We start from the raw sequence: 13,965 nt of genomic DNA, 5'->3' as shown, positions 1-13,965 counted from the left end.
TTCGCATCCAAAAGTGTGTAAAATTATCACAGATAATGCATTAAATGATATAACAATGCTGCAGAAGACGACATATCAGCTAAAATAGAGAAGAAAGATATAGGATAAATGTAAGTCGATGAACAAAAAGTCAATACCCGAACCATACATTTTCGCTTTTAATTCTGGTTTTCTAGTTGTTTTTCGTGTATGGTGCGTTCTTGACTTCCTCTTAAAGACAAACTTTTTTCCAATCTGAATTGCAAAAAGCAAAAAGGGGTTTTTGTGAAAAGATAAAAAGAATTCAAAGTTGGTGCAATTGTAATGAAGTTTGGCTGCAAAAAACAGCACAAGTAGCAGCAGGCAGTAAATAAGGAGGCTTCAGCTCTTGATGAAAATGCATTCAAAGCTCCAACTAACTCCAACACTTGTTCCACTCTGGATTTCTCTGATATAAATATTTAAGGATGGTAGAGAGTGTGAGAGAGAGAGAGAGAGAGAGAGAGAGAAAGCGAACCAGTTGTGTTGCAGAATCATCAGGAACTAGGACAATTCAAAGCAGCCTTAATTTGTTGGACAGTCGTGCTGATAAGGTTATTAACCGTGTTCACTGACTCCAAATTTAGTTTAGCAGATGGTAGGTTGCTTACTAGAATCTGAAATGCAACTGTAATAAGTGAGCCACTAGATCTTCCGATATTTCCATGGATGTTTGAACTTGTCGAGGCCCCATCTCTGCATTGGTCTAGACGACCATCGGGTGAAATTGTGAATCCTGACGGGAGTAGGGGAATGTAGGATGGGTCCTCGCCGCTCATTGCTATGTTGATGGCAGACAATTCAACTGGACAGTAAACTACTAGTGCTCCTGAATTGTCTATGCAGCTCTCTTGGAGAATTAACATGTTGTTTTGGCTAGTATTGCAGGCCTAATGAAGACCAACTACAATTTTAGTAATATGATCACAACAAATTCAAGAGAAAAATAAAGCGATTTTGATTGTACTTACTCGAAGAACCGATATGCAGTTCCCAGGATGTGACCCATTTGCAATGTTAGCAACTTCTTGTACTGCATTACCATTGGAGAGAACATCCCACTAAAGGAACACAAAGAACGAATAACATCAGCGAGTGTCAAAGTAACAGTAAAGAGCCAATTAACTTCAATCAGAAGAAGTATTATAAACCTGAGTCCGAGTTTTTAAATCTTTGAAAAAATTGAAGACGTTTTGGGGTGAAAATGGAATCCAAAAGCTAGTTGCTGCATTAAGAACCACACCATTAGGTTGGCCAGGATCAGTGCTCTTATGTAGAGCAACTCGGACACCTACTTCATTCAACCCAGAAAGAGTGGTCCAATGATGGCTATTCGATGCACTAACACTAGTACAGAAGTTGTTAACCATTCTTTGAGCAAGTTTCATCATGCTTTGTTTTCCGTCAGGTGATGGAAAAACTGTAAAAAGTATGAATTATTAAGAGCTTTGATTGGGGAATTAATGTAACACTACTACAATGCTAAAACTACCTCCTCCAAGGTCGCGAGTTGAAGTCCCTGAAACCATTAGACAAGCAATCCTCTCACACATTCTCTGAAGAGTAGCAAGCCAACGATTAGCTCCAAATGCCAATCCACTATGAATAAGATCTCGATAAATCCGGTGAATAGGTGTTCGCTCTTCAATTTCAACATGTTCAACCCACGTAACCTTTGTTAACATAAAAGATAAAAAAATATTAAGAGCAAGAACTTAACAAGTAACAACATGGCACTAAAAGAAATGCTCAAATTATTAGGATTGATTAGGCAACCTTTGAGTATCCATTAGGCATGTCCTGAATCAAGCATCCAGAAGGTAATCTATGAGAGTGACATTGAGAAGCAAATTGGGGAAAATCATAAGAAACATTTACTATTGCCCACAAGCCTTGTTCCATTTGCTGACAATAACGGAGGATATAGAACTCTCTGGTCGGTACAAGCGGTGAAAGCACCTGCAACTCTTCGTACATCTACAAAAAAAGACCCTTTAAGTGTGAAACTATTCAAATAAAAATAGCAAAATTAAAACAAAGCAACCAAGTTTTTGAGTAATTATCACTTACCAATTGCAACGAACCACCATGACTACCCAACATTCCAGATGATATTACTTCAATTGTTTTCGACATCGACACAACAGTAGGAAACAACTCCACCCATTTGTTCTGCAAACTAGAATTTGTGAACAATCTCTCATTGAAACAAAATGCAGAGCCTTAATGAATAGCAAATGAACTTACACAGTCCATAAACATGCCAACCAATGCTAAGCCATTCATAATCACAACTCCAGATTCTCTGGAAGACTCAATTCTAACATTGGGATTTTTCAAGTGGCCATTAGCCCTTGGAAACATTCTCTCGTAGCTATCAAGATCAAGAATATCTCTACCATCTATTGAAGACTTGATCCACAAGGGCTCATTCGTCTGCAAAAGGCATATCAATTCTTTCATTGCATTTGAGGCAATATCCGTCATCAGAGACTTATCCATGTCTGATAAAACTATCTGTTGATAAGGCAAACTTGGCATAGTGGAAGAACTTCCAGGAAGAAGATCAAGGTCAAGAGAAGGACCACCAAGCCCTTGGCCTCCATAAATCCCCATTGTTAAATCCAAAGAAGAAATATGAATTGGCTGCATTGGTGGTAGTTGAGAGATTGGCCTCCCAATGTACTTTGCAGCAATACTAGAAACTCTATCAAGCTACAAAACAAAAAAATAAAGAAAACAAATATTTAAAAAAAAAATGAAAAGAAAACTAGCTCCATAAGAAAGGAAACAAAAGTACAAACAGTTAAACAACAAAAATATTAACAACCTCTTCTTTCAATTGAGCATTCTCTATTCTCAACTTTTGTTCATCAAAATAAGAATCTTCAGTTACAGGAGGACCACCACAAGAAGGGCAAATCACGTTCTTGAGAGCTTCTCTGATGGCTATATTTTCACACCGGATCTTATCATTTTCTGCTCTCAAACCACAATTATCTGCTCTTTCATGTTGTGCCTGAATAACAAACATAAACGTTTCAAAATTTCATAAACACAATTTTTTTCATGAAATATTAAAAAATATATTACAAACTTGAGTTACCTTCATTTGGGTTCTCCTATTTTGAAACCAAAACTTGATCTGCCTTGGAGCCAAACCCAATTCTCTACTCAACTGTAACCTTTGTTTTTCATCCGGGTGTGGGCACTCCTTGAACATTCTTCATTTAAAAAGAAAAAAAAAGCCATCTTTATTCATTTACACCATCAAAAGCACACAAAACAAAACAACCCAATACCAAAAACAAATCAAAAAGCAACAAAAGCGCAATGCAATATTCATACGCTTCAAGCCGCTGAATCTGATGAGCAGTATGGCGATGATATCGCTTTCTTCTATTATGAGGGTCTGAGCCATCATGGTCTCCACCAGACCCACTTCCAAACTCCATATTTTCAATCTTTACAAACTCAACCCGACCCTTCAAAACCGCACTCTTTCAACACCTATATATACATAATACATATCCCACAACACGTATATTTAATAAAACACATAACTGAGAGTTAACCAAGGTGGATGAAGAAGCATTTTAAAACGAGGGAAAAGGGAGAAGAAAAGAAAGAAAAAAGCATGATTTAGGAGAGTGAAATGAGAGAGTTAATCCTTGAAATGAGAAAGGAAAATTAAATACAAAATTTTCGTTAAGGCCGTAATTAAGTCAGTCCTTCTTGCGAATGAAAAGAAAGAGAGAGAAGAAAGACCGCCAGCCACAACAATACAAAAAGCTCACTGAGAGCCAGGAACCAATCCTTCTACAAAGGAAATACTAAAAGTTGGAGAGTGGAATTCAACCATTCAAGTCTCTCTTCCTTTGCCTTTGGTTTTTGTGTGCGAAGATGTGTAATGTAACCGGTGAGTTTTTATATACATGGCATCTGAGAGATAGAGAGAGAGAATGGGAGGTCTGTCAGTACATCCGAGAAGGCCGGGCTCTTTTTCTTTCAACTTTCAATGTTTTAGAAACTCTCATCCACACCCCTGAGGTTAATTCTTAATAGGTCCATATGTTTTTGAAAACTAAAATTACACCTGCAAAATTGAAAATGATAAAGGGAGTGTTTGGCTTGGGGTAATTATTATTTGTAGTATCTTGCTTATCGGGTAGTTATTAAAAAAATTTAATAATAAGTAATATAAAAAATAATTTCGTTATTATATAATTAATATACAATTTTATCTTTACTTATAAAATTTTTAAAATAAAAATACTTTCATTTTTAATTAAAATAGCAAGTAACATAGTAATACTTTAGAAAAAATATATATATATTAACAATAAGATGACATTTAAAAAATAATTTACTTAATCAATTTCATAATTCAACAATATGAATAAAAATTATAATATATTCTTAAAAAATAAAATTATGTATATTTACTTTGAGTATATAAATAAATATACATTTGATGTGTATCATTAAGTGATTATGTTTGAATTAATAAAAATCATATATGTACTCATTTGTGTATTAAAAAATTTGTACACATAACATTGCTCACATACTAATTTATACCCTGTACTCTTTTAAGGGCAATTATATAAAATAATATCTTAGTTATTTTTTGTTATTATTAATCAAAAACAATAATTATTTATACATATCAATTTATCATCCAGTCGTATTATGTTATGATAATTTATTTATACCCTATGTTTGCAAATATAATAGTATAATAAGTATCAATTTCGATATTAATGATAATGTGTTACTATATAATTAAGTATTAATTTATATTTAATTCGAATAATCTAATCACATACTTAAACTAGTATTCTATTATAACTGAACGAGTAATACTATAATTATCGATAGATGATATTGATACACTGCATTAACTGATATAAATAAAATATTTGATTCATAGTTTTTTTTTTAATATTTTGATTGTTGTGATAGATGAAACGTCTCCTACCACATTAGTCAATGCATTAAATCAATACTATCTATCTGTATTTATAGTATTACTCATAAGTGAACATAGTTTTATTGAAAAAGGAAACACCAAAAAGCTCAAGATTAGAACTATATCGGGTTATTTTGTTAGTTTTGAAACCTTTTAAGATTTTGGTAGTGAGAAGAAACAAAGGGGTGTAAATGGAGAGAGGAGTTGAATATTTATAATTTTCTCTTTGTAGAGTAGGAGAGTGGTACATACGCAGGCTCGCTCAGTCACACGCAACGCTTTAATTAAATTAAAGTAACACTGAGCACATCAAAGAATGAAGGGTATTATGGTAAATAATTAAATAGAAGTTAAATAATTTAATTATTTTTTATTTTAATTTAAATTATCTCAATTATATAATAATATTATTATCTGTATTTTATATCAATTTATACACAAATTTTTTAAAAAAAAATTAGTTATAAATATGGCTATATTTTGTTCTACTTTCACCTTACACATCCTAATAATTTACTAATTTTCTTTACTACCTCTAAGTTTATTATAACATAAAACCATCCCCACTCACTAAAACAAGATGTATGACAAAAAAATTTTGAATATAGACATTCAAAGTTTTTATTAGTGTCGATTTGAGATTGAAATACGAAAGATTTTATGAAAATGGTTTGGACAAAATATTTTTTAAATACAGTTTCAGATATAGTTCTAAAAACTATCGTAAAATCAAAGCCGTTTTTCATTTTTAATAATATTGTTTGAATGAATAACAAGTTTTCAAATTAAAAAAATTAAGATACAATTCAAAATTCAAAATCCGTTTTTTTTTAATTATTTATGATTCATATATAAAATTGACCGTAAATTTCAATTTTTTTTCTGTTGTTGATGATAAATATTGAATTATCTTTATTTTATTTTTTTGATATAAGAAAGTTTGATCGAGTTTTTGTTTGATAATATATTAATTCTGATATATTATTAAGTGTCGCTAATAAACCTAAAATAACCACTAAATTTATATTTTAACAAAATGTTTACGTCAATCTAAAGGTCCATTTTAACAAATAAATATTGCTATAATTATATAGTAAATCCACATAAAAACTAAAAAAAAAATCTTATAAAATAAGAAGAATGAATTATGAAATGACAACAATACCCTTTGCTAAATTTACGTTTCGCTTAGTCAATTTTAGTAGTCAATTCATAGTTACTTATTCTCACACACAATCAAATCAAAAGTCAAATTTGATATCTTTTTGGACAGCGCACTTCTCTGCGGTTACCTCTCCTCCTATTTTAACAATTGGTACTATTTTCCTTATTAAGTAATGTTAATTGTAGTCCCTAAATCATTTAATAAATTTTAAATTGAAATTATTTTGTTAATTTTTTCATGTTAACCCCACTTTGATTTTCTAATTAGTCGAAGTATTAATAAAAATGACATTTTACACATTAATAACAGATATACTTATGAATAGAAATATTGATATGTCACTATATAATTGAATATAAGAATAAAATTGAATTAAATTAAGTCTAAACAGGTTTCAAATCAAATTAAATTCAAACACATAAAGTTAGCTCAAGTTTGAGTTGACGAAGAAGTCGCTGGAAAGCATTGAAGAAGAATAAAAAGGCCCACTGGAGATGAATAAGAGTAATGGAAGAAGAAAACTGTCAAAATAAAAAGTTACAAGAGAAGATAAATTTGTTTAATCTTTTTCAGTGACTGGTTGGATTTTACCCATATCATCTAGAACTCAAGCTGGGGGTTACCCTAACTTGAATTCAACTTATTTCGAGTTAAACCAATTCAGATTGAATAAATTTTGAATCAAAAATAAAATACATCCAACTATATAAAAGCAATACTATATATATATTTTTTCGAATATATAATTGGGTGTAAAAATAATATATTATTATGTGATTAAGTAATACTTTGTCTTTAATTTAAAATTTTTTAATTATATGATTATACGTCATCTATATATCTAATTGTATATTTAAAAATATATTTACATGGGTATATTATAATAAGTATATGGTTTTTCATTTAACATGTCACTTTACAAGAGAGGAAACCAGAAATGTGATTTAAAAAAAAAAAAAAAACTAGCTTAAGCCCTAAGAAAGAATTCATGGACACCACAATTTAGAGCTTATGTGGCACTTTCTTTTTTCTTATATTTTTGGGGCCTCTTTTTTATTTCATTAAATTCAATCTCTCCTAGCCTAAATGCTATTTTAGTCTAGTGAAAGAGAGTGAGCACAATTTTTCTATCCTTATAAGTAAAAACTATGTTTTCTTACCAAACTAGAATTATATTATTAAAGTGATTATTTTATTTTAATTCAATTAAAATATGAATTTTCTTATAGTTTAATAAGAAATGAAGAATTGAAACGGATAGATAAAGGTTAAACCTCAATTTAATAATTATAGATAATTGAGATGATAATAAAAGAATATAATTTTTATATTGGCAAATCTAGAAAATTCAACAAATATTTTTTATTAATAAAATTAAATAAAATTTTCATTTTTTTTTCTAATTTTATGGGTTTTCTTAAATTTTACATTAAGAACTAATCAGGTACTTACAAGCTCTTAACTAAGGATGGGGCTACGTAAATCTTTTTGAATTTATAAATTTTATTTCTTTATCAATTTCATCCCTAAAAAATTAGGCCCTCGTATTTATTAAAAATTACACCTTGACCTCTCTCCATGATCTACTTCTTGACTTTGCCTTACTTTAAACCCTAATTATATGGCGGCAATTTTCTTCTTAGGATTACAAATTTAATAAACCAAATATTGTTCCTATTTATAAAGAATAATTCAAACAATATTTTTAGATCTAGAATAGGTATTGATATGATCAAAGAGTTGGTTCGATTGGTCGATTAGACTGATAATATCAATATGACATAATTAAAATTTAAAATAAGGTGTTAGTCATGTGACATTAACACAACAATTTGACTGATATGACTTAATGGTTAAACTGTAATTTAATACTATTCACCGTAAATAACACTTGGTCAATCCAATGCAATGGTTAAAGTTTTAACTATAATCCAAACTATAATTGACACCACCCAATCGAAATGATCAATGTGATATGAGTTTTGAAACAACAAATTCAACTACTTTTAATATTTCAATAACATTGTAAACTCTATATTTTCATAATTTATCTTGGGTATTGTTTTTTGGTATACTCCAAATCACAAACTCATATTTACACTCAATATTTAAATTACAAATTTGTCCCTATATCTACAATCTCCCTCATTTATGTATGTGTACTCAAATGAAAAAAAAAACAATTAAAAAATTAAAGCTAATCTATAAAAAGTCAAAGAAGAAGGTCATAAATAACATTCAAAAAATATAGTGACCTTTATGACATAATAATCAATAATTATAAAAATTATTATGTCAATAATAAATACATAAAACATAAATTCACTTGAAGATCAATAATAACATTCAAAGAAAAATACTAATTTAATTTACCAAACACATTCCTAGAATCACACTAAACACTAAATATTTAAAGCAAATAATTAAAATCATGTTAAAATTTAATTAAATAAGCATAAGTAGTCTTATTCTTATTATTATTATTATTATGATTTGCTATATTCCTTCTTTAAATGACAACTATTAATTATTTATTAACAATTTAATGATCATTATAATTTATTGATATGGGTTTTTTTTATTTATTTATGGGAAAAATATGTTAAAATATATTAGAACACTGGGGTAGAGAGTAGCATTAAGGTAGTGAAATCTTAAATACATTTTTTTTTCAAAAGAGTGAGTTTTCATTTCCCATTGAAGGTTTGGAAAAACCACAAGTTCCCAACTCTTGAATTCTTAAACTGCAAATTCATACTCAAAACCTAACTCTGTTAACCACGGATTGTTTTACTTCTTTTTTTGTGATATTACCACACTACCCCTGACTGGGTCGATGGCAACCTGGTTAGATCTAATTGTTGAAATCATATAAAAAGTGTGAAATATGATTAAATCACACGAGCCCAGGTGCAATCTTGTAAGATAACAAAATCATATTTGAAAAGGTGTAAGCCAGAGAATGAAATTAAAGTCAAGTTGTGATAAATCAGTTGAAATCACCAAGTAGGTGCAATTCAATAAGATCAAACTCTTTTTGTGAGATTTTTTTTGTCCTGAATCTCATATTTTCAAATGTCATTCTATCAAAATTGTATTGAGAAACGTGAGATTTTCTTTGTCTAGTATAATTCTAGTTCAACTATACTTTTTTTTATGTGATTAGACAATCTAGGTTGACATTTGTTTTTAAAAAATTGGGAAGAGATTGATATTTATACTCTTTAATCATTATTATTTTTATTTTTTTAAAGTTAGATTTTGGATGAGTATTTATAGTTTAATAATTCAGAGGGTGGAAACATGATTTTGTTAAACCTTGGGTGGGAAATATATCATGACTTAACTTTGAAAGTCATCTCTCATTTTTAGTATTAATTTTTTATTGCATTTTTGAAATGTGTAATGCACAATTATATCCAACAAAAAAATAATAAAAAAATTTCAAACATTTTTATATTTTATGAATTTTATTTATTCTGTGATTTTCAATTTTAAATGATAATTACTTTCCCTTTAATAGTTTATAATCTTTTTGTACCAGCAATGGAATATCTAATATATTTTCAAGTTATTTTTCATATATATTTTTAATTTTAAAATCCATTTTAATGACTTATTTTTAGATTATACAATCAAACAATTTACTAATTAAAAAAAATTCCAATTTTTTATTTATTAACATAAAAAATACCATCTCAAACAAAAAAAAAAGAAATCATATAAAACAGACTCGAAATCTAAGTTTTAAAATGTCTTTTATGTGTAATTTAATAGATATCAATAAATAGGTTATACATTAGTAAACGGACTCGAAACAATAATTAATAAATTTATCTATAGTTTCAATATCATTTGATAAAGATAGATGATATGATACATTTATCGCGTTGAGACAGAAACCTAATAAATGACGTGATGCATTAGTCGTATTGAGATATGAACCTAATACACGCATGTCCCATATGGTAAAAATGAAACACCTACTTTAGAAACCCACCCAAAAAATGAGTCTAACACATAATTAAATTTGGAGGTTTTCAACATTGAATAAATTTAGGTATAGCTTTCAATAGCTCAATTTTTCATTTATTGCTTTTCAATTAATCACTTCGATTACTTCAACACCAATCTATCTACCAAACTTATCTGCCTACCTTTCCTTTTACTTTTAACCATTGTACTATATTTTCTTTTGTTACGTAATTTTACAGCTGAATTTGAATTGAGTTAATTTGATCTTAAAAATTAGTATGATTTAGTTTGATTCTACTCAAATTCATTATCAAACTTGAATTAAAAAAGTCTGTTGGTTTGTGAAATCAAACTGAACTTAAACTAGAAGAAGTTGATCCAACTCGTGAGCTAAACAATAACTCGATTTAGTTTGAGTTTAATTAATGGTTTAATTCGAGTCATATTAAACAATTGTCAAAATAATGTCATTTTGACTATGATTAGGTAAAATAATGTTATTTTATCAAAAAATTGCAGACTTGAGCCACAAATTTGAACCATAAACTTGAGTCGAACTTCAAACTTAAGGATCAAACCAATTTTGATTTATCTTTAACTTTAGTTTGATGAACTTGAACTAAACTCAAGCCATCCAAAATTTCAAATCAAACTCAACCCAAGGGGTGTTGGGATGGATTTAGGTCGAATCCAATTAAGGCTTGTTTGAGCTGAATTCGAATATTTAATGTTTAATTTAAACTTATTCGAATTGAAGCATAGTTTCGCTAAAGGATTATTGACAAGATGAATATTACTATCAACAAAATGAACAATATCACAAGAGGATGAACAATATTATCAAAAGGATAAACAAGTTGAACTGTTAAGTTATAATTGCAACTCAAATTTAATGCATTCAAATTGAACATAAATTCAAGTATAAACTAATTCAATTCGAATTTACCTTTAATATTGGTTAATACTCATTTTGTTAGATCATAAAATATTTATTGTATTATAATATGATTTTTTTTTTTTTTTGTAAATATGTATGAAAAATATATATTGTTGTAAAATCTCGAACATATATTAATTACAAACCCAAATTTGCTGGATGGGATAGCAATAAAGAGCCTAACCAATTTGGGCAAGGTCAGAGAACACCGAGTGCTTTCAATTACCACAACAAACTAATAAATATTTCCAATTCATTTCACCCATTTCTCCATTATAATTTGAATTTTAATTCAAAGAATAATTATTCACCATCTTTCACTACTTGTTCTTGTCAGATTCTGCCATGATTTTTAGTCAGAATTATTTGTATAATTGGGGATATATTCATTTATTTTCTTACTAATATGAATAATATTTTCCTGTCGCTAGTATGACCGGTGTTTCTAGATTCAGATTGGGCATTGATCTGATCAAAAAGTGATCTGCGAGTTATTCAGTTTGACTGGTGTCATCAACACAATATGACTAAAAAGATTATATGTGTTACGATCAATGTTATGACGGTTGGATCGATTTGATTTAATAGTTAAATTGCGATTTAATACTATTCATCTAGTTTAATTCCATATCAATTAGGTCTAATTTCGAAAACAAGTTTTAGCCAACCCAAACAATATTTGACACTGATTCTCAATCTAACTAGTTTGTTCAATCCAAGTTTAAAAACAGTCAATGGGATTGAAATTACCCTCTTTTAGATTATTAAGTTGGTTGGTCAGTGTGTGGGCTTGCTCCCTGTTAAGCAGGGGAGGGGCAGGAGAAAAAAATCCTTAAACCTGTATGTGGGTTGGAATTAACCCAATAAAAATTGATTTAGTATTTCTATTAGAAATAAAAAAATCTTAATAAAATTTATCTTAAGGATAAAAGTCCGATTATATAAATATAATTTTCACTTGTATGAATGATATAATAATTTATTAACAAGTAAATTTATTTTAATTAGAGAGTTGAGTAGATGTTGAAGGAAGTCAGGATGGTCCCAAAAGAGAATGACTATGTGCAATATTAATGGCGATAAGGTGTAGTAGCCAAGCATTCATTTATATAAGATGAACTATAACTTGAGCAAAGCTCAATTTTGTTTAGAGAACAGTTGCAACTGCATACTCTTCATTAGGTATTTGCCTACTCCAATTTACTTTTCCTCACCTTCCATAATTATGTAATTCAAATAAGGGATGGATTCGAATTGAATCAAACTCTAACAACGGTTAACTTAAGCTTGACTCGAATTAAAATAAATAATTTGAGATCGAGTTTGATTCGTTTGAATTGTGGGAAAAAAGAAATATTGTTGATAAGCTAGTTTTCCGATGCAACGACACTGATATGAGAGGGTTGAGTTGAGCTAAGCTCGAAGTAAAATTTCTTTATTTTTCACCTGGCTCATTCAAGTTGAACATTGATCCGAGCTCAAGCTTGGATCAAACCCTCTGACTATACCAACATTATTGTGCTAGAAAATAGACTCGTTGATAATTCTTTTTTTTTTCTTTGATGCTTTTTTGTTTTTTTTGGATGATTTCTTCTTCAACAATTTGAAAAAAAAGCTGAATTCTATCTCATGTAGTGGTTTTAGATTTGAACCAAGCTTGACATAACCCTTGTTCAAGTTCACTCAGTTCGAACGATGATATATCACCATGTGATTAAGTGATTTTAAATTAAAAATAAAGTAACATTTAATCATATGATAACACATTATCATTAATACCCAAATTTATACTCATTATAAGTATATATAATATCACCTGTAAAATAATTGGTAAAACTTTTTATATTCACAAGAAACATCTAATTTTGAATATAACATCACTTGTGATTTATGAATTCATCATAGACAATTTGATAACTAAGAAGAATGAAGCAATAGACATGTATGTTCAATTGAAAATGTGTGACAAATCCGATATAGATTATAGCTAAAACTTATTTTAATCATTTGATTATATTGATTTGTGATTAAACTAAGTGAATCGTATTTTAGTCACGATTCAAATCATATTTGTCATATATTTTCGATCAGACTGACTAGCCTGTGGTTCAACTATTGGATCAAACTGATCCAACCAGTATAATGAACTATGATATACTATGTATCAACAGTGTTTGCAAAAGATGAAAATTGAACCTAGGTTTATGGATTGTGATTGGGCATGGAAAACACTAGGTTGAAATATTTATCATTGAATATTGTCTAATAAATATATATAATTTTAATTATATAATATTGTTATAATTGATGCGTTTGGTTGGTTGGATCGATTGATCCACAAGCCAATCCTTGGACGAGTTCAAGTAAAATAAGTACAAAAATTTTGAATTATAAGCAAAAGAATATTAGTAAACCGAAAGTAATAAACAAAAGGAAAATTAATGCATTAATCATATTTCATGTACCAAAATAAAATTTATCATATTTTTTTGGTGTTAAAAGCATGTAACCAAAATTCTTTAGTACCAAAATTACCTTCCACATTTTTCATATAAACCCACCGTTACCAAAGGGTGAAAAAGAAAAAAAAAACATCACAATTCATATTTGTGAATGTTTGACTATACATGGGGGTAAAGTGATATTTTATAATATTGGGTTACTAGATATTTACCCATGTAAAGGGGTGCTTAGATATTACACATATGGTGTTATATGATTTTTAACTATAAAAGGGTTTAATTAATATTTTTCAAATATTATATCAAATTTTTTATAATATCTCCTGTTGACAACATCTAATAAAATTTTAGAATTTGCCCATCAATGATGATCTGATACTAGACATTTTACCTTGACGCTCATGCATGATCATTTGCGCCTTAGAGTGGTGTTTGA

At 28.9% G+C, this 13,965-nt stretch overlaps 1 protein-coding gene across 1 annotated transcript; it reads right to left on the bottom strand.

Annotated features, from left to right (window-relative positions):
• Positions 1-3,948, bottom strand: LOC123204005 (homeobox-leucine zipper protein HDG11-like). Its single transcript, XM_044620528.1, has 10 exons — positions 3,367-3,948; positions 3,125-3,242; positions 2,849-3,037; positions 2,266-2,733; positions 2,089-2,190; positions 1,795-1,995; positions 1,511-1,691; positions 1,170-1,438; positions 990-1,079; positions 1-908 (listed from the first exon to the last, which is right to left on the bottom strand). The coding sequence occupies exons 1-10, from the start codon at positions 3,471-3,473 to the stop codon at positions 516-518; spliced, it is 2,118 nt and encodes a 705-aa protein (XP_044476463.1). The 5' UTR covers positions 3,474-3,948; the 3' UTR covers positions 1-515.
• Between the last annotated feature and the right edge of the window lie 10,017 nt (positions 3,949-13,965).

Source organism: Mangifera indica, chromosome 20 (assembly GCF_011075055.1).
Source record: "Mangifera indica cultivar Alphonso chromosome 20, CATAS_Mindica_2.1, whole genome shotgun sequence".
In the NCBI taxonomy this organism is placed as follows: Eukaryota; Viridiplantae; Streptophyta; class Magnoliopsida; order Sapindales; family Anacardiaceae; genus Mangifera; species Mangifera indica.
Note: the sequence above shows the minus strand (reverse complement) of the source record. Positions and strands in the feature narration are given on the sequence as shown.

Coding starts and splice junctions, on each gene's coding strand:
- LOC123204005 (XM_044620528.1), bottom strand. CDS start 3,473: ATGGAGTTTGGAAGTGGGTCTGGTGGAGACCATGATGGCTCAGACCCT. Junction 3,243..3,366: donor CAGATTCAGCGGCTTGAAGC/GTATGAATATTG, acceptor TTTTAAATGAAG/AATGTTCAAGGAGTGCCCAC. Junction 1,080..1,169: donor ATTTAAAAACTCGGACTCAG/GTTTATAATACT, acceptor GTGTTCCTTTAG/TGGGATGTTCTCTCCAATGG.